Source organism: Anopheles arabiensis, chromosome 2, assembly GCF_016920715.1.
Source record: "Anopheles arabiensis isolate DONGOLA chromosome 2, AaraD3, whole genome shotgun sequence".
Taxonomy (NCBI): Eukaryota; Metazoa; Arthropoda; class Insecta; order Diptera; family Culicidae; genus Anopheles; species Anopheles arabiensis.
The window spans coordinates 28399545-28420455 of record NC_053517.1 but is presented as its reverse complement, the minus strand read 5'-3'; the positions used below and the strand labels follow the sequence as shown (position 1 = coordinate 28420455).

At 43.9% G+C, this 20911-nt stretch overlaps 3 protein-coding genes across 14 annotated transcripts in view; 1 reads left to right on the top strand and 2 right to left on the bottom strand.

Annotated features, from left to right (window-relative positions):
- Positions 1-9007, top strand: part of LOC120894138 (octopamine receptor beta-3R-like) — a 60801-nt gene extending 51794 nt beyond the window's left edge. For all 6 annotated transcript variants that reach the window (XM_040296540.1, XM_040296538.1, XM_040296541.1 and 3 more), the window contains 2 exons: positions 496-607; positions 4972-9007. In XM_040296540.1, the coding sequence (XP_040152474.1) occupies positions 496-607; positions 4972-5191 (332 nt within the window). In that variant the 3' untranslated portion in view covers positions 5192-9007. The remainder of the gene's footprint in view (positions 1-495; positions 608-4971) is intronic.
- A 539-nt stretch (positions 9008-9546) lies between these two features.
- On the bottom strand, positions 9547-19659 carry LOC120908413 (octopamine receptor beta-2R). Its single transcript, XM_040319375.1, has 6 exons — positions 18884-19659; positions 18570-18668; positions 18246-18344; positions 17926-18047; positions 16776-17223; positions 9547-16234 (listed from the first exon to the last, which is right to left on the bottom strand). Exons 1-6 carry the CDS (start codon positions 19372-19374, stop codon positions 15913-15915), a joined length of 1581 nt encoding a protein of 526 aa, XP_040175309.1. The 5' UTR covers positions 19375-19659; the 3' UTR covers positions 9547-15912.
- The window catches only part of LOC120908415, a 119687-nt gene continuing 118419 nt past the window's right edge, over positions 19644-20911 (bottom strand). For 4 of the 7 annotated variants that reach the window (XR_005741137.1, XR_005741134.1, XR_005741138.1 and 1 more), the window contains one exon: positions 19714-19766. Coding sequence is in view for 2 of the 7 variants with exons in the window: in XM_040319378.1 (XP_040175312.1) it covers positions 19665-19766 (102 nt within the window). In the remaining 5 variants the exon portion in view is untranslated. Of the gene's footprint in view, positions 19767-20911 lie in introns of all 7 variants that reach the window. The other 3 variants (XM_040319378.1, XM_040319377.1, XR_005741136.1) reach the window with 2 other exon arrangements.

Here is a 20911-nt window from a genome sequence, read left to right as displayed (position 1 = left end):
GCTTCTGTTTTTGTTTCGCTCTTCTCTCGCTCGCTGCGACGGAGCCTATCTCCCGAATACGTGATTTAATTATTCCTTCCCCTCCTTTGCTTACGAGTGTTTCGCTCTGTTCTTTTCTTTTTTTCAACCACCCGCTCCCGGCACATTTCTCGACGACACATTTGCGTGCGCTGCACAACCCGGGACACGTGCTCATCGGCTGCCGGATCGGGTCGGATCGATCGCTTGCCCTGTTTGTCTACCATCAATGGCGTCATCTAAACATCAAACATCGAACACACACGCCCACACTCACCAAAACACACCTGGGCTCCCCGTCTTACCTTACTGGCGATGGATGGCCACGTCCGGGCTCGTCCGGGATCAACAACACGGACCACCGCGCGTATGCGCTTCGATCGAACGGAAATCTAATTAAAATGGCTGGCTTCACCGAAAAACTCCCCGGGGGTGGTGGTGCGACACTATCGGACGGCGCACCTGGCGGCTTGACAGGTGGCACCTCGACCCGTCCCTCGAAGGGCTGGCGGGCGGAGCATAAGGCGGCCCGGACACTCGGCATCATCATGGGAGTGTTTCTGCTCTGCTGGCTGCCATTCTTTCTCTGGTGAGTATTGCTTCTTTCCTTTCGATGCCGGGAGAGCGGTGGGACAGGCACTTTGTCTTTCGAGACAATGTAAAAGGATACACAAATGGTAGCAACGATCGAAGGTAGCGAAGCATTCTCATACAACGAAAGGCTAAATCTAATTATTATTGTAAAAAATGCCCCGTCTAGGAACAACCAACGATTGTTGATTGTTCCAACCAACGATTGTTGAATATAATTAATCAATTTGTTTGCCATACTTCTGGTCGCTAGCGGAAGTATGTAAATTGATTTTATTTACAGATCAAAGTAGCAAACATCCTTTTTTCCCTGTTGCAATCAAATAACATTACACGTTCGAACAATTTGAATACCACAGCAATTAATTAATAAAATAACTGTGGATTGTTTAAAGCATTTTCATGGAACTGGTTCCGGTTCCGGAATGCCTGCGCTTACCCGCTTTACTGTTGTCTGATAATGAAACGTATGATTTTGCACTCCCGTTTCGATTGAACCGCTCTCCGATGTTTGCTGAACGCATGCGGTGCGTTAGCGAAGCATTTAGTTGCGTCTGCGTGAATGGAAACAATTCGTATGCAATTATATGTGAAACGATAATCCCTCACCGCATCCCCCGACGGAGGCGGATCATTTTATGCACGGGCGGTTACAATTAGTGCAGCACTTAAACCGTTGTCACCGCAACGCAAATGTGGCCACTGTGACCACCGTCTATTGCAACTCGGCTCCTCTATTTCCTCTATTGCCCACACCAAAGCAATTAGCACCACATTGAGCTAAAGCATATTAATTTGATAGTAGTAATCGTATCCACTGTACCCTCTCCCCATTTCAGCTACGATTTTATTTTATTTTTTTCTATCCATTCTCGCCCGGGACCTTCGTAGTTTGATAATTAACACAAATTGGATTAAAACATGCAGAGCGTACAGGATAGCAAATTGATCAACTGCGGGTGTGCAGCAGAAAAAGCAGACGATAGAAGTAGCATAGCAGCAATAGTAGCAGCAGCGTGTCGGACGTGCATGAAGAACCATAAATGAATCAAATCAAAGCGATCGTTTGTTTTCGCTGCCGCCATCCCACCGGCATGCAATCGTGTGCATCGATGGAACGGAGTCGACAGCAAAAAAAGGCTGCGTGCTACTGCACTCAGTGCATGCATCGTATCGTATGCATCGTATGGGGGGGGGGGAGGAAAGCGAGCAGTTGATTGACCGATTTTCCATTTGATTGAGCTAGCGTCCCGGTGGTGACGCTCTGATGCGTTACGACGATAACTGTTTGGTAATTAATTTCATTAAAATCATCGCATCAGCTTTTTTTTTTGGGTACATTTCTTTCCATTTCAACAAGTGTGTTCGACCGTTAATTTTGGATGTTTTATACGGAATGGTGGGGAAGAGAATGTGGAGGTGTTGCAGCACAGCAGCTTTCAGTACAATTTGATAATCGCTTCAATGTGTGAGTGTTGATTCTGGCAATGAATGGGAAGTAATGAACTATTTGTATAATTAACCAGCAACTAATGTTTTTAAATTAATTATTCATGTATAAAACGACCTACGTAAGCAAAATAAGCGAACGTAAAGTTCTTAAAGGCACTCCTTCAAATTAAAGTATGATCCATTGGAGCAGTGCCATCACACAATAATAATAATGTTAACGACCATTAATAGCATCTATTTACGAAATTTACGATGATCACTAGTGGTCTTGATTGTCTGATTGTTACTTTAATTATATTATATTGATTATAGGTTGTATGTGTTATTATCTATTTCAAAGAATCTCTTATTTTTTCCTTTGAATTCTTTGAGAGATAACTGAGAGATAACTGAGAGATAATCAATTAATCAAACGTTAAATAAGTAAAAACAAGCGCATGGCATAAAAAAAATCCAATCACATTTCATGCGCTCATTCAATGATCGTTTAAAAATGTCTGCGGGCACTTTTCCCTTCCATGTACAGGCCAGCATCTTCTTCCTCACTGTCACCGGTTAAATGGAAACGCTCAATTAATGCGTAGGATTTTTCCACTTCCCAAGCGCCAGCAACTCGGACACGGTTTGTGAAATCCTATGCACAGTAACAACGGAACCATGCGCCATGAATATCGTTTCCATTAAACCGACACACAGGCAAAAGCTTTATTTCAGCAACAAAATAAGTAGAGCGTAACGGGGTGGGTAGAAATGGGATAGAAATAAGAAGAAGGCACCATAAACCAACCCCCACCAGAAATGGGAGAAGAAAAAAGAAAAAGACCTCACAGCTTCGGTAAAGTTTCGAATGAAAATCCGCTCATCCCGCTCGTTTCCACCCCAAACACTCAACCATCCCAGGGTTTGGTCCCGGTCAAACACCCACCCGACCCGCACGCGACGAACGAGCAAGCGGCGCAGCAGCCACTCAACGGCTCGTTATCCGCAAGAATGATTGCCGCGAATCAAAAGTGAAAAGTGGCTGTAATCGGAGACGGGCAGGACATTTTTCCGGGACTAGCGCTTGTTTTTTTTTTTTGTATTTACTCCGCTCCGCTCCGAGCAAACCGTTCGTTATGCGTTCTTTGTTGGTTCCCAACCATCCCAAGCCCGACCACCCATCCGTATGCGTATTGCCCCTGGGGAAACGTCACGTGAGTGCTGGCGTACACTTTTGACGAGCGCGTGTTGGAGCACTGAGCTTCGGATAATCCATCTGTTTATCATTCAGGGTGAATTCTCCACCCACTCCCAGCGTGGCGCGGTGAAAGTGGAAACGACGAACGCACAAACAATTACGGACAGCAATAGTAACGTAGCGTTGTGCCGTGAAACCCATATGTGAGCTGTACACGTTGATTTGAGCAGCCTGTCAACATATGTCAAGTCGTAGTCGGGCACGGTCGGGCAGAAATATGAACTGGCTTCTTGCAAGTATGCTGCTGCTGCTGCTGTCTGCCTTTCAATGTCATCTCACTGCTAAACACTGCCAACAGCAATCAAAGGTTCTCGTTTTCGGAAGTTTGGTTCGTTTCTGCTTTCTTTCTGTTTGTGTGTGTGAGGCATGGTATCATCCACCGACGGAAAACCGGTGAACGGTTTGTTAGGTGGTGCCACAGGAAGCCGATTTTTCGGATTATACACAATCTAAAGTCGGATAAAACAAAACGGAATGTAAAGTGGTGCTTTTTTCCGCTACAATTACGGTGACGAGGGAAGGAGGGATCGGCGGACAAAATGGAATATAAAAAGCAAGCTCAAGTTTAAACGAGTTTGGACAAGCGTAATGCCGCTTCCGGTACCGGCTAATGAATTTGTTGGATTTGTTTGTTTTACTTGATTTCTGCTGTTGGTTTGTAATGGTTTTTGTTTTAGCTTTATATTGTCCAACATCGCGCTGGTATAAAGAAATCTGGAAGCATTTGCAATCTCTTAATCTGTTTTATACAGCTTACAATACGATTGTTTAGCAAAGTAATGCACTTTAAGTTGTTGTATGCTATAGGTGTCAATCATGGGAAGTGCACATAACAGTGATGTAAGCGTCCAACTTTGGCAATTACTGAATTTATTATGCAGAAATTGTGTGTGCGTACATTTAATCAATCAGATGTACCAGGCCGAGGTGGTCTAATCCAGTGTATCAGCATTCAAAACCTTCAAATAACTGTTATTATTTTTTAAGTACAGAAAAATCCTTTGTATCACAAAAACCATCATGAGCAAATGATGGCAAATTTTAGTCAAAATGTCGAATTGTACAAACAACAGTGAAAAAAGGCATAAAATAACCTGTTTTCTTAGTTGTGCAAGGCAGACAATTCATAGAATAGATTACGTAACGTAAATGCTGTGTTGCTTTGCTTAATAAATCAACAAAATCCTTCCTCGTCTTTGCAAAATATCATATATAGAGGCATCAGCTTTATCTTCTTCTTCTTTGGCTCAACAACCGTTATCGGTCAAGGCCTGCCTGTGCCACTTGTGGCCTTGGCTTTCAGTGACTTATGGATCACCCCTCATAGCAGGCTAGTTAGTCCTACGTATGGCGGCACGGTCCATTTGGGACTTGAACCCATGACGGGCATGTTGTTAAGTCGTACGAGTTGACGACTGTTCTATGAGACCGGCTGACAGCTTTATCAAAGCGTACAATTATTACCATTTAGAGGAAGAGGTAATGTTGTTTCACCCTATAAAGACTAAAGCAATATAAACAACGCTAACCATCCATCCGATCTACCCATCGACTAGATATTTATTCATTTTTGTCGGTTTTGCTCTATCTCAATACACGAATGCAAAAATGTTTGCTATCACTTTACTTCAGGTAATGTTCTAACATTCCTTCTTTCGTACGTTAACCTCCAGGTACGTCATCACGACGCTGTGTGGCGAGGAAGCCTGCCCCTGCCCAGACGTTGTCATCACGGTACTGTTCTGGATCGGGTACTTCAACTCGACGCTCAATCCGCTCATCTACGCCTACTTCAACCGGGACTTCCGGGAAGCGTTCCGGAACACGCTCCAGTCGCTGCTGCCCTGCTTCGTTCGCCGCAGCCCGTACGGGCACAGCGTCTACTACGTGTAGTATTAAGTGCATACCCGTAGGCTGTAAGGAAACTTCCTCTTTCATTTCGGCTCCATTTTCCCTCTTTGGTTAACACACACACACACGCATGCTATCGTACTGCGTTGGAGGGGACGCATACACTCGGAGAAAAGGGTGTATTTTTTCGTAGTTTTTGTTGTTTCTGGTATGTCCTTGCGCAAACAAAAAAACAAACAAACAAGTGAAACGTAACAAATCCTCCTTCCCAGTGGATCGAGTGTACCATGCGTGATGAATGTTCTCATCAAACATTGTGCGCGCTGTACTTCTGTACTCGCGGGTAGCTTTTATCTACTTTATCAATTAACAAGGTAGCAACCGTATCCTTTCCCATTTTCCACTTCTTCCACCGAATCCACCCGCGCCCAGGGAACAGTGTTGATAAGCTCTGCGGTAAGCTTTCGCTCCACAGGGTATCATCGCGCTGATCGTGACTGACACTTTGTGCTGCATAATTGAACGGTTTTGCTCGAAGGAGGCCAGCCCAGCCCGCACCCTGCTGTGAGGTGTCACAAATTCGAAATGGGAAGCGAGCAACAAAACACCCGCAGCAGAAAAAATGACAGAAAAAAAACCCGAATGATGTCTGCGTTGTGCTGATTCAAAATCGAATTAGACAGATGCTGCCGGGGTGGGCTCCTGTGTTTGGGGACACATTTGGCCCTCGGCATTGGACACGGCAAAGAATGGCGCACCATCGGTGGTACAGCCCGGCATAGTACGGGGGCGAAATTGGGTAAAAGGCGAACACTGTTTGCTCACTTCCCTGCGCGGCAGATTGTGTCAGCTTTGATCAATTCGTGCGATGCTGCCTATGGCGGGACACAAATATTGACAAACAGTGTGTATCGGATGTGCGGGTCAGAGAGGAGGGAGGGTTGTTTGTGTGTATCGAAAGCTTGCAATCTTCGGTACACAATGTTCATTGTGTACACACACATACAATTACACAGACAGAGGAGGAGAGCTACGCACGGAAAGCAAACACACGGAAGGTGCAAACGCTTTCAGCGTTATTTACCCATCGGCTTTCGGTTCCCACCGGGCCCGGGGAATTGGCTACCTGTTGTTGGTGAATTTTGCTTCCGCCGTACCGGGATCGTGAGCAACCTCGGCTGTGTTTTACGGTCATTTGCAGGATTTTTTTTTTTTGGTTGTGACAGGTTCCTATGGTGGCTTGAAACCTGACGACCGAACTTGGCAGTAAGCGGATTTTCCATGCAACTAGAGAAGAAACGATATGGTTTAAGTTCGATATGGTGATGTTGATTGCACACATTCGTATAGACAAAAGCGTCAAGGTATAAACGCACAAATCGAAATTGCATGACTAAAAGCAACAAACAAAGCCCTGTTAACCTTAGTTAGAGACAGCTAGGTTTGCTTTTACACATTCTATTAGAGGAGGCATGTAACTATCCCTAAAAATTTTCACCGAAACAGTTGTAGCATCGACAGAGTTATTTTCTCGTTTTTGTATTGCATTTGTTTTTCTTTCACTCGATCCCTCGTACAAAATGATATTCCCAGTGACTGTCGTCTGCGCTGCCGTTGATGTTCCCGCTGGCGAAACCGGGCGCCCACGTACTTAGACCGCCCACTAGTGTGAAATGTAGCAATAATTGTAGGTGTTATTAAATCCACCTCTTCCTTTGCACCTTCCGTTTCGGTATGGTGATGGACGAATGAGGCAACAAAACGAGAAAAAATACAGACGGCCCCACAGTAGATGTAACATTAGATGTAACTGTTTAGCATGCCGTTGTGTCTGACAGCAGAGGAGCGGCGACCGGTACTCGCAATATATCAAAATCTAGGCAGAATAAAATGAATGAATTTGGTAGGTGTTCATAGGTGCACAGGCAAGGATGCGGATTTTTTTGTGTCACTAACGAAAAACGATTCGATGATAGCGATCAAGCTGTTAGGTAATATACTATAAAATTTAAAAGAAAGCTTCGTTTCATTCTACACCAAACAGTACCGTGTGAGCTTTTTGAAAGCAGTAGTGCTGAAATGTTTCACAGCGGATATATCGTTTCATGCCGTTTCATTTATTGAAATGTTTCATTCTACGAACAGAATCATCTTTCTGCCGTTGAAAGCCTGCTAGCTGTTCGTGATTTAGTACAAAGCTTTGTAAAGAAAGGTGTTGATTTGGACTCGATTATTTGTTTTATTACTAGTTAAACTGAACTGTGAATTATGTTTTGCGTGAATGTTGTATTTTTATGTGACAATTTTGAGGTTCGTATTTGAGATGCATTTATCCTGCGGAAATTATGCATTAATGCCGATTAAGCGTCAGTTGTTTAGAAACACAAGATGGATCAATGTTCAATGTTTTCCATTAGGGAACAACAATGTTAACTCATTTATTTTACAACAGCAATCCAAAACCGACAATCCACCGCATTAAGGTCGCAATGTGTACAGCTAAGGAATAAGTTTCAAAAGGTCAGGCTGGAGCTGTCCCTTAACAGGAGCTAAGTTTTGTGATATTTTGTTGTTCTATTGTGCAAAACATAGCAAGCAGAGTTAGCCAAGCAAACGACAGTAATGTGTGTTAGTTGTGAATACACGTAGCGTACAGAAGCTATGTACGGAACAATTAGTTTCCTCCCAAAAAACGGTTGAATAATATACAGAAGCAGGTAGGGCGATGTAGGAATAACATAGCTGAATCAATTTCACCACACTAGTACTGGTTACAAACTTTCAAGTGAGATAATTCCTAGCTTAAACAATGAACAACGGGTAATTTAAACATTCCGCACTGCTTAATGATGGCGTTGATTAATAACAACAATATTAGTTTGTGAGTGTGTTTGTGTGCGTGAAATGTTTTGTATATAGTGTAGCAATGTATGCGGATGACCTTGGCTAGATACGTATATTGCGGTTAAAGAGGGTTAAACAGAAACAGAGCGAATGTCAAGGTTGTTTTTCACGTTATATTAGCTGACCAGTCAGTAAGTTGAAGGTCAACACCATTCAGCAGATGACTTTGGGAGCCTATACACATTAGTTACATGCTACTGATGAACAAATTAGTCTGCAAGATGTTAAACTAACAACCCGTACTGTTAACTATATTACATGCTGTGGTTGCTGCTAAAGTGCCACAGTGAAACCATATCCCCGCCCTTCGCACAAGAATACAAAACCGATATTAATGCAACAAAAGGCAACTGATGATTCACACACCTAGTTAACGACGATGGATCGCTGTTTGGTGTATATGTTGATTTTGTATGTGTAAGTGTGTGTGTATATGCGTGTATCTTTGTGTGCATGTGTGTGTGTGAGTTGTGTATTTATGACGAGTGGGATAGAGCAGACGCTAGCCGACTCCCGTAGTGTAGTATTGTGGAGAAGCTTTTTGGAAATTATTTTAATGACAAACTATTTGTAAGGATTTTCTGCGCCAATCCGAATTTGATTTCCGAATAGATGATTTCAAAACATACATTTATTTCAAAAATGAACGTTTCGTTGTGCGCCCTCGCTAAAGGCAATACTGAATAAAAAAAATTAAACTCTGCTCTGGTTTGCGTCTGCGGCGGAGGGAAATTGTAGTTTGCTGTATATCGAAATTGCTGTGTGTGATGGAAACAAAAATATAGAAAACACTCAACAGCAAATCTGATTTGAAAGGTTACGGAAAATCGTCTGCATGAGCACCGATAGACCTGCTATCGTATCGTATCTCTGTACCGTACACAGGCTCTCCCAAAATAACAATAAACACCCACAGCAACCATGAATAAAGACTGTCGAAAATAGTAACCAAAACTTGATACGTATTGGAGTGCATTTGCAGAAAGAAAATGGAATTGAAATTCATAACATTAAAAGGCCTTTCTCCCCTCGATGGAGGCGCCTGGTGTGCACGTTTAATGACAAATATGCAAGTTCTAGTGTGAGTAATTGTTTGTCCATTTACTAGTAACTAGGAAGGTAATGCAAAAATATAAAACAATGGGAAATGATTATTGACTGAATATGTTTAACATACGTTAAACAATGAACATTCAAACGATTAAATTCAATCGATTTATCGTAAACTAACGCTTTCGACCAGCGCCATCTATGCGTGAGATCTTAGACTATTATGACAAGTCTGTTATACATACACAGTTGTTTTTTGTACAGTGAAAACGATTGCCGGCGAAGCCATCCGTTTGATGAACAGTTTTTTTATAAAATAAGCATTAAACTGAATTATAAAATACGCTACATGCAGAAAACAAAAATCAAATGTGATATTCTTTCGCGGGCTCTTTTCTTTAATCTTGTCGCGATATTAAGCAAGTTCAAACAAATCCCGATGATTATCGTACGTTTACATCGTCATGATCATTTCTGTTTTATTCAGCGAAACTCACCGTCAATTCAACGTCACCGTCAATTCAAGGGAAGGGGTAAGAATACAAAAATAAATAAATACACTATATCCTAATCCTAAACCATAACAAAGTTTTCAATTTCATAATGAGTGCTTTTTCTGCTTTTCTTTTAGCTCTTTCACAATTTTGTACGAAATAAAAGCAGCTTTTAACAATTGCGGCCGTACCGCAACAGGGCGAGCATTAAGCGTCAAGTGAACCGCGTTTTCGCGTACGAATCTATCAGCTGTCTGTTGTTTTTCTTAATTAAATAAATGCATCCATCTCGCTTCAACATGTACTGTTAGATTGCAAACATTGCTACGCTGTTTTTGCGATCTTTTTAGTATTGCGCTTAGAGTCTTTCCCACCCGCATCACCTTAGTCTCACTCATCATGCGTTTGCTGCAGTTGTGCAGCTTCACCTTGCATTCACCGCTTTCGTCACCCTCTCAATTGGAATTAAATCGAGCACAAACATTCAAACGCAAAAAACCGATCGGTTAAATACAACCAAGTTTCGTGAAATCGATTACAGAGGTGTATCTCTTGATTGGTTGGTTGTGAATTTTTGTCTGAATCTGTTTTGGATATAGTTGCTTGCCGTTTTGTTTCGGAAATGGTACACCTTCTTAAGGATAACATTTACACCAGACAAAGTTATCTATTGTTAAGCATTAATTGTACGACTAGACCCATTAACACTACGTCTGTCTGTATGTGTGCACGTGTTTGTGTGTGTGTGGCCGTTGTGTTGTGTATTGTACATAAATTTACTAAGAATATCCGCCATTTTGCTTTGCTTCGTCCCACACCAAGTGCCCATTATCCTCATTTCGTCTCTCACAATGCATTCAATGCCAATATGGGTGTGCTTTTACTTACTTTTTTCCGGAACGATCGTCCCACATCACATTGCTCCACCCAGAATGATCAAAATGACTCACAACGCCTTGACCACTGCCGCACACCTACGCACCCCACTTTAACACATCGGTTAACTCGGTTGGTTTGGATCATGTTCCATATTGTTGTTTAAATTTCACTCTACATCCTACATATTGTGTAAGGGGAAGGAAACAGCTTTGATTGTTGAACGCCAGATTTGTTACACTTTGCCGGTTTAATTATGAACATGAGATACACATCAAGCATGTGGCCAGCTTCTTTCACTCCGAGCTCGCTCACCGTCGATGAGGAGCATTGGGGCCAGGAGGAAGTGGAAACGGAACACTCTTAGCTCAAGCATCTTCGATGAACGCTCTTTTATCTTTTGCGTGCATTTGAACACCTTTATCTATTTTTTATAGTTTCGCTCCTTTTTCCCCTGCTTTCTCGCTAATGTTACCATCTCTCTCTCTCTCTCTCTCTCTCTCTCTCTCTCTCTCTCTCTCTCAGCAACGCACTCAGTGTGATGCCACCCCATTTACCTGTGCCGTATCGTCCAGGCGCTCCGTTGCTGTGTGTAGATTGCATGCGAAATGTTTACGTTTTTACGAAATTTTTATTACTATCTTTAGTTTACGTGTATTCGGTGTTTTCTGGCGCATGGTACCACGCTGCAACGGAGATACTCACACTCACTCATACACACACACACACATCCGGAAGAAAACGGAACGGTTTAGAATTGGATGGTTTCATCCGATTTATCTCTATATTTGCATTTATGATGAATAGTTTTCCATCTCCACCGCGCCCCACCTAGCACGATCATTCTGATTGTTTGCTCTTCCGCTTCCGAGTATTTTACAACGAGCTACACTCACACGCACTCCAGTGGCCACTGCTTGATGACAGAGTGGTGGCCACCGCCACACGCATACACATTACCCCATTCGCTCCCCGTCGCGTACACGCCCGCGCGCATTAATCCCTATGCCGTCCGGTCAAGAGTCAAATTGTAGAGCCAGTATCCCCGAGCGGAAGCATCCGAGCATATTCTCTGTTAACAGCACACTTTGAAGGTTGGGTTTGGTTGCATTTGCAGTGGTGCACATGCATGCAAACACATTTACAACGATGTTTGGTAAGTTTTCTACACTCTACGGGTGAACTCAACGGAACGAATGAATGAGACAAGGTGTTGCTTCGTTTGGAATACAGTCGCGCACATCGTAATGTGAACGAAAGTCCAACAAATGTTGGAAACATCTATTTCTTTTAGAGGAGAAGTATGTATATGTGAGTGTGTGTGTGATGGATGTTATGTTGTCATCTATGTTCGAAGCTACTGTCTGTAGGGTATAAAAAAGAGCTAAATATGACATTCAGTTCCAGTAACGATACACGTGTTTCGTTTTCAAAACACAGCACGATTAAACTATTCAAGACAGCATATCTCGTACCCCGGTGCTTTGCTCATTCTAGAAGACTGCCAGTCAAACCGCTCTTCATAAGAATTTGTTAGAAATCAAAGTAATGATTTCACAATACATCGTTCCTCGAAAGCCCTACACACAATGTAGCTACTTTGATATGTGATGTAGTACCACGTACATCGCGGAGTTGACCGATCCATTGCCATGCACCGTAGGAATTGTACATCAAACGCAATAGAAACAATAGAATTCAGCAAATGTTTTGCATAATTTGCTCATGTCAAATCTCTACTGCTAGCGATGCAACGCTTGTACACTAAAAAATCGCAATAGGAAATGGACGATACAAGAAGCACTACATCTGACCTATAGTTCGCTTCGCTTCAGTGTAAATGAATCGGAACGAGTTCACATCGATTATATACATCTTTTCATCGGTCGAACAACGAAATGTTCTGACCGGAAGCTATTTTCTTTCACTCTACAATTCCTACATTGTTTTATCAAACCCAACGATTTGCCCTTCGCTCCACTTCGTCATGGCATGATAGCTATCAAATGCGGAATGGCTCAAAGGAGTACGCTTAATAGGCTACCACTTTTACTTTACTTTATACTACACTTAATATTGCTTTTCTGTATTATTCCAACACTTATCGCTTTACATCGTACCGGCATGTACGATCAAGGTGTGCCGTCGAGCGATGCACTTGCTGGTTGGTGTGCTGCGTTACCTCCCGAGTTGCCAGTAATACACTTCCAAGACAAGTGCATCGCTTTCTAGCCGGTGGTATGTTTTCCTTTTATTATTGAATTTAGTTGTCCCGCCTTTCCTTCTATCTTCACTTTTGGTTCATTTTGTTTCACGTTTTACGTTGGCCCACTGAATGGCCATAGAACAGAGAGTTTAAATTTCGGAAGTAGCAACAAAGGACTTTGCTGGAACTCGCCGACAGTATGCTCACTCAACGGCACATCGTTCTCAGTTGAAAGTTGCAATTAGCATCTGCATTTCACAACAAGCATATCAATGCGTTGAAATTTTGACCCATTCGCAACCAATGTTTGGTTGGATGCTGTAATTTCAGCGTTCAGTTGGTGTGTTTCAAAATTCAATCCTTTCAGCACGGTGCCGATACTTGCGTGAATCCTGCTTCAATCACAGCTCCACTGTTTGCTGTAACGCATCGGAATCAGTTTTTGCCAATTTCCCGTTGAGCCGTAAATTGAACGCGACCGATGCTTTCGCCCCCACAACCGTGTGCCAACATCAGCATCACAGCTGCATCGTACGGAAATCGGTATGTAAATTACAGCCGAAGTACATGAACCCGCTGGCAATTACAAGCAAACAAACGGTGTGCTTAACCTCCGGTTGCTCGCAAGACTATGATGCAACGTTGGGGTGCGTCTGCTAGCGTTCAGCAGAAAGCTTCGACGAGATTGCGGCACTCCCTACCAAAAATGACACCGTTCCAAGTAGCCAACGATGAGATGTTGATCTGTTTTTCATTGCCATTACATGCAAGCGCTCGTCTCACCGCACACGGCAGCAGTTCGAGCCGGTCACGGGGCTGATTTAGCGCTCTGGTACCGTTTTCGTCCATGTCAATGTCAATTAATTCGTCCAACCGTCTCCTTTCGACAGGCGAAACAGCTAGTCTTTAGCTGGGAAAGGCAGCTGCTGCTGCTTCTACCGTGGGATGGAATCCGTTCGCATCGTCCCATCTGTTGCATCGTTGCATCGTGCGAGCCAATCGGAAAGCAGGTCGCCGTTGAACACGACGTGGGTGTAATCTGCGCGATCATCAATCATCGCCAGCGTAAGGGATAAGAACGTTGTTGGACAAAATTCACCCCCCACCCGAGCTCAACAGTGTGTACCAGGGTGCGGTTTAGAAATTGGAAGCACAAGATGCAGCATTGATTCTTGGCATGCCGTCAACCTTCGGTGAACCGAACCGTTTCGGGAGGGGTAATAATTAAGCGTAAAGATTAATAAAACATACAAGCAACGTACCTTTCTTTTTTGATGAATATCTGTTTTTTCTACGCGAGATTCCTGCTTGTGCTCAGTAGTTCCAGGGTACACCACTGACTCTAGTGCCACCGTTTTGTGCATGTTTAGCATCTCACTTTTTTGCCGCTTCAATAGTTGCTACTCATTATTTCATCTCCCTTTCATCTCGTTCATTCTTTCAGGCCCATTACGGCTTTTATGAAATATGATTTTCTGTTTCCATTTCACTACTTCACTTTGTAATACATATCATATGTTGCTTATTGTATTTTTCCTTCATTGAACATAATGGTATGTTTACTTCCGTTTTGTTTTCTAATTCTTCCTCAGTTCATTGTCCACTTGTAACACACACGCACACACTCATCAGACCAAACTATTATGTTATATCATTATTTGCCTTGCTTCTTTGTTTTAAATCGCTATGAGACTATCATTCCACTACCTCTTGGCTACATGGATTCATTGCAAATTGTGTCTACTATCGTTTTTAATGCTAAATATTAACATTCATTTCCGATCACTGGCTTGTTGTCATTCTGTTGATTTATTTATTTATTTATTTATTTTGTATTCGCTTTTCTCTAATACTCTTCTGATTCTATCCCTTTTGCTACTCTACACAACAGTGTCTGAAGTACGATCTACGAATTCTTACAAACAAATACCCGCATTGAATAGTGTTATACTCTCTGCATGTGTGTGTGTGTGTGTTTGTGTGTATTTTGAAGAATGTATTTCAGAGTCCACTGCCCGCTGGTACGTATGAATGTATGGTGATAAATTGATCTTACTGCTATACGATATGTCCCACCTGTCTGCCGGTTCACATTTCCACTTGCCTTTCCATTGTGGGACATTTGTAGTGAGATTTTTATGGTCATTTCTACACCAAGATTCGTTGCACTTTCGAGCACCTTCGAGAGGCGTGGGAGCGCATACCACAGCTTAGCCCTGCACTGTACAGATCATTAGCAACACGGTTCGCGGTTCGTGCGGTAAATGTAGCATATACACTCACACACACACACACACGGGTTGGATAAAACTGGCAGCGATTCGGCAGCGCGATATAGGTGGCGTAGGTTGGGCGATAGGAAAGGGCCAATGTCCAATGCGCTTGCTATTAATAAAAGCACCTATCTGCCTACATCCCGTGTGCGTACATTCGCACTATGCCCTTTTGGCTTGACAGATGGGCAAAAGGGCACTGTGAGCTGTTTGTTGTTGTTTTTTTTTGTCTAGTGGCGTCAAAGATTCACACTTGAGTAGGAGCTAATTTTGGGAAGTTTTGGTTGGCTGGACGCAAGCAGAAAGTCACTATTGGGGGAAATAGCGTCAAAAGATAGTAGAGCAAAGTCACATCACACATTTGACGGTATGTCGTCACGAGTAAGAGCAAAGTGTTCCCAATAACGAATCTCATAGCTGGACATGTTTGTTCAAGGGTAAGGGCATCGGTTTAAAGTCATTTAACTGTACGCATTTCTTACAACTAACAAATTCTTTGTCAACATAGGCGTAGCGAACAGTCAAGATCACGACTGGTCTCGTAACAGTAGCTAATAACTAGTAATAGAAGAAGAAGAAAACAACTACGCAACTAAACAGACTTCGACCTCGATGAACGGCACAATAAACTATCCGCTAGAAGGTAATAAATACATAACCAAGCAATAGAATCCGACGCATTACAAACTCTTAACAGCTATATAGTGTACAGTAACAAAAACAAGATAGTAACGTATCACTTGGTAACGACTGCTTGTGACGGCTGGTTCCCCTTTCTGTTGGGCTGCAAACGGCGTACCATGCGGCGTACCTTTTGTCCGGGGGTCTAGTCTTCTTTGGCATGTATAGCAAACAACAGTGCCGCTGGTGTCTGTACGCGGTCGGGCAGATCTCGCTCGGCAGCGCTCAGAACAAACGGGTACACTCGGTGGCCTCAGCATCGACGTCATCGTACCGCCGTTACAGACTTTCGCCGATCTCGCTGTGGAACCGGTCCGTCTGGGACGAGGGCCGCAGGTAGCTCTCGGAGTAGACGCTCTTCGCCCGGCAGTCGTACCGGAGGCTCGCCCGCCGAACGTTGATGTCCAGCGGGGACGTTTCCCGGCGCCACCAGGCACAGAACATGCAGTCGAGCGTGTTCCGGAACGCTTCCCGGAAGTCCCGGTTGAAGTAGGCGTAGATGAGCGGGTTGAGCGTCGAGTTGAAGTACCCGATCCAGAAGACCAGCGCAACGACAATGTCCGGATTGGGGCACCGGTCACACAGCGACGTGATGATGTACCTAGTGGGTGGGCGGTGGGCGAAAGATGTAGTAGATGTGGTGAATTTATTGTTTTACTGGGCTGTTTGACGCACTGTCGTGCGGGAGTTACAGGCCGGGAGGCGTTATTTATAGTGCAAGCCTTCAATCAACCTTCGCTACACTGGTAGTAGCTAGGGTTAGAATGAAGTTAGCTTAACCACAGACGCTTGAAGGTAAGGTTTCAGATGTTTAAACTTCAAGTTAACCCCAAATTGGATAAATATTTACTTGGTGTGCGTTTGCAATCAATCTAAATTGCACGCTTTGAATATTGCAGAACAATATTCGTTATGGATAGAGTAAACAGGAATCATTAAATTGATTAAAAGCCGAGCTACTGTTGCTCACCGCTATGATAAGATCTTTGGATTGATTCAAGGATCTACGGATGTGTTATTCAGTTTTCAGATATTTTTGCAGAATATGCAAGTACAAAACGCCTCACGCTAGCTCAATACAAGGTTTGAACTGTTTGGAAGGTTGCCTACGCATAACCAAACGCACCAACAACACCACTTACCAGAGGAAAAACGGAAGCCAGCACAGTATGAACGTTCCCATAATGATGCCAAGCGTCCGGGCAGCCTTGTGCTCTCGCTTCATCTTTATCAGATGCCGATCCTTCGTCGGCGTCTGCTCCGCGTCCACCTCGTGCAGCGTGAGCGTCTTGGAGGAACCGCTGCCACTGAGCGCCTCCCCATTGGTGCCGCCGCCGCTGCCACCACCACCAACGCCCCCGCCCGTATTGTGCTGGTGCATCAGCATGGCAGTGCCCTGGCGGAGGGCCAGCTGCTTCTCCTGCCGGTTGGCCTCACGGAATATCTGGAAGTACGTGAACACCATGATTGTGCACGGGATGAAGAACGAGATGGAGCTCGAGATGACCGCGTACGGTTTGTTGACAATGAACAGGCAGCTGTCCGGGTTATCGAGCACCTCCTGCTTGTGCTTTTCTGTAGTGTACCAACCTGCGAAGGGTAGAAACGGTTTTTCATACAACTTTTATGAATTATTCAATTACATTGCTTTTGGGTTGTGGTTCATTTACAATTGTGATGAACAATGTTCGTTTCCATGTCACTTCACAGAATACGTCAAGATCGTAGGCAGGTGATAATCGGAAAATCCCAAAACTACTGCCCTTACTCCGGTTTCCGTTTTCCTAGCAGAGTTGAGTCGTGTCTCCGTGCCCCTAATGTGGCTCTGTGGCAGAAACCAAATTTCTATGCTGACCTTTGACATGCTTCATTAGCATCGTCGTCTCGTACATAATGAATGCCTTTTGTGGCACACCGTCCCAAGCGCATTTCGTACCTTGTGTGTTTCGATCAATAAAACGATTTAATTTCTTCCCTTCTGCCGAAAGTCTTATCGTGTTGGAGTCGATAAGAAAGTGCCACCGGGGAGTAGCTTTGCAAGAAGCGCTACACCCGTGAATAATTTAATTATTGTGTCAAGCCCAAAATCAACAGCACCAGTCACAGCAAAGCAAAAACCCGTCCATCGACAAGATGTTCCGATCGATTAACTTCAATTACATCAATTAATCCGTTTACCATTACAGCATTTTGATCGAACATTGTCATTCCAACCGATTATCACCTTATCCTGTCCGTATCTGTGAGTGTCGTGTCATGCCAGTCATGTCATATGCATGCAGTAGCACTTACCGGCAAAGATTGGCACGAATGACAACAGCGCTGGTGATATCCATGTATTTAATAACATTATCGCTACAACTCGCTTCGTCATACTTATGGGATACTTAAGTGGTTTCACTATGGCATAATATCTGCAAAAAAAGACAAAATAGCGAAAATCCAATCAATTCAAGAATTGAATTATTGACGTAGTATGAAACTGGTATAAGCTTGCTTCCAATATTTTATTTCTATAAGTAAAAGTGATATAAGGATTGCACAATAGAAGGAGAAGTAGATTCACTAGCAATGCCTTCTTGTCTAAAAATTATATAAACATATCTACTTACCTATCCACTGAAATACAGCAAAGATGAAGTATACTGGCTGTGGAGAAGTAGACATCTAGGCTGTTCCACACGTCACACATGAACGACCCGAATTTCCAGCTACACGCGCACAAAAAATAAAGTGCAAAATACATTTTCCAATCATTATGGCTTCAAAATACTTCGAATCATTGTCCACTCAATACAGGATGGCCCAGGCAACGCTTTCCCTCCGTACACTTGATCGACCAACGATGACGAATTTTGCTAATCAAAATTCCAATAAAACACACCTCAAAATGGGCTTTCCGAAACCCGACGCTCAATTCACACCATCGCACTTACCTTCCCGTTATTTGTACGCTAAAGTTGAATGTCATGGCCATCATCGCCACCATGATGTCAGCCATGGCGAGCGATACGACGAAATAGTTTGTGATAACCCTACGAAACAGAGCGAAAAACCGGCGATTAAGACATTGTACCTTTCGGAACGGTTTTGGTCGAGTTCGGCATTAGTTGGCACATTTCTACGCTTTCGTAATCTCCCTCCCCCTGACGCATTAGCACGCCCGAACAGCGTAATTACGTTCGAACCGGATGGACCGGAATATGCGCACCCCGCTTGTGCTTCCTTTGTTTTTCGTTGGAGACCTTACCTTAGCTTCCTATGGCGCTTAACCGAGATGATGACGAGCAGATTGCCGAAGATGGCAGCGACGATGATGAACATCATGATGGAAGCCTTCAGCACCAGCAGCACCACGTCGATCCATTCACCGCCACCGGCGTCGATCCCCCCGTCGACGATCGATTCGTTCGCCCCGACCGTCTCGATCGTGCCGCCGATGGGTGCGGTGGACGAGAAGCCCTGCAACATTATGCTGCTGCCGGACGCATCGAACACGGACAGCGTGTCCCCGCCGGCGGTGGCGCTCTCGAGCCCCCCGGTGCCTGCCACTGACGCCGCCGATGCCGCCGCCAGTGCGCCAGCGTCTCCCCGGTCGCGCACACTGTGGTTGTAGAGGACGGTCCCGTCGGCGAGCCCGAACGTGGAGGCGAGCAGGGCAGCGGCCGACTGCAGGTGCGAGGATGACGATGAGGATGAGACCATGTAGTTCGTCGTGTCATCGTTGGAAGGATTCATCATACAGTTAACGGGACGCTACGCAGCACCGGACCCGTGTCGCAGTTCCGGGTCGGGTTCGGCGACTTCACTTGTCTCACTTGCTACTCCACTTGTTCACTGCTGTTGTCGTACAAAAGAATATCCCTCTCTCCCTCTCTCTCTCGCTCTATTTCTTTCTCACTCTCTTACACACACTCTTTATCACTCACGGTAGCTCTCCAACGCAAAGGTATTCCATTTGATTGACAGTGGCAGCGAACCGCTCGCTTTGAACGCCGCTCAGTGACACTTCATCTTTGATTTGATGATCATTAATTTTCTGCTACTTCTATGTACCCTCGTACACATCTTGAACGATATGGCTGGAATGGTTTGCAATAGCCTGGCGGTAATGTTGAATGCAGACTGCGCTCCTGGAATGAAAAGCAAATACAAAGAGTGTGTCAAACCTTTTTCGTCAAGCAAAAAGCATGCATAATCAATTTACGATAATGAACTTTGCAGTTTGTAAGTGGATCGTTTGAGCAGAAGATGTTAATAGCTTGCGTGAATTGCATATCACCTTTCATAACATTCTATTCGATGCTAAACATTCAGGAATTGTACAATATACTTCATTAGGAAAAAAAGAGAGTAAAATTACTGAACTAAACATAAAAAAACGAATCCGCCCGACAGCGAATATTTCAGAAGCAATGTACCCATGCCAGTGTTTCAATGCAAAGCATTTTGTGATCTCACATCTATGTACACTTTATCTCATCTAATATTGAACGCTTCTCCAATATATTCCGATAAGCGCCTTTTTCCAACCGGTGCTTGAAACGACGATAAAGTTCGCCTGTCTCCTGTTTTATCAGCAGACATGTGCCAATTGCACCGTAAAGAAGGCTAGAAACTGCACTGTGCTCATCAAGAATGCACTTTTGTGTAATAAAATTACTTGCTCGCAAAGGTATATCTTGACGCTCGCCGCTCGCTATATCGTTGCAGGTGAATGATATACATGTCTCCCCGGGGCACTTCCTTCCTTCACCGCCTGACGGCACTGCTGACCCCGTTCCAATGGCCTGAAGGGAAACAGAGCGGGCAGTGTACATAGGTGGTAGCCACAAGACATCCGCTTTGAAGTGACACGCTCTTTATCAAAACATTGCACCTGACGTACGTCAGATGTGGACTCGGAAGACTGTGGGGGAGCGCCACATGAAAGTAAGTACAATGCAGAGGCTGGGATTCCGGGGTGGATGAAAAGTAAGCAATCGACAAAACAAACCCGCATGAGTGAAATAGGTCAAACAGTGTGTTTGAAGGATGGTATGTTTATTGTTTAGAAAAAAAGGGAAATAAATAGAAGGAAAAAAGGAAAACTATTCTTCAGAAATGGGAAGATGATGTACTGGTTTTATTCTTCATGTAAATACGAATTTGTGTGTGATACGCTAATGTATACAAAGTGACAAAAATAAATACGAATTGATAAATGTCGTTCTTTAATCATTTATCAGAGAGGCACAAATGTTTCTATGCGCATTTTCATAAGCCATTTGATGACATG

What these genes read in the sequence shown, in the direction of transcription:
- LOC120908413 (XM_040319375.1), bottom strand. Translation starts at nt 19,374, where the DNA reads ATGATGAATCCTTCCAACGATGACACGACGAACTACATGGTCTCATCC. An exon ending in AAGCGCCATAGGAAGCTAAG is followed by an intron (nt 18,669 to 18,883) that starts GTAAGGTCTCCA and finishes TCTGTTTCGTAG; the next exon opens with GGTTATCACAAACTATTTCG. An exon ending in AGCGTACAAATAACGGGAAG is followed by an intron (nt 18,345 to 18,569) that starts GTAAGTGCGATG and finishes GTGCGCGTGTAG; the next exon opens with CTGGAAATTCGGGTCGTTCA.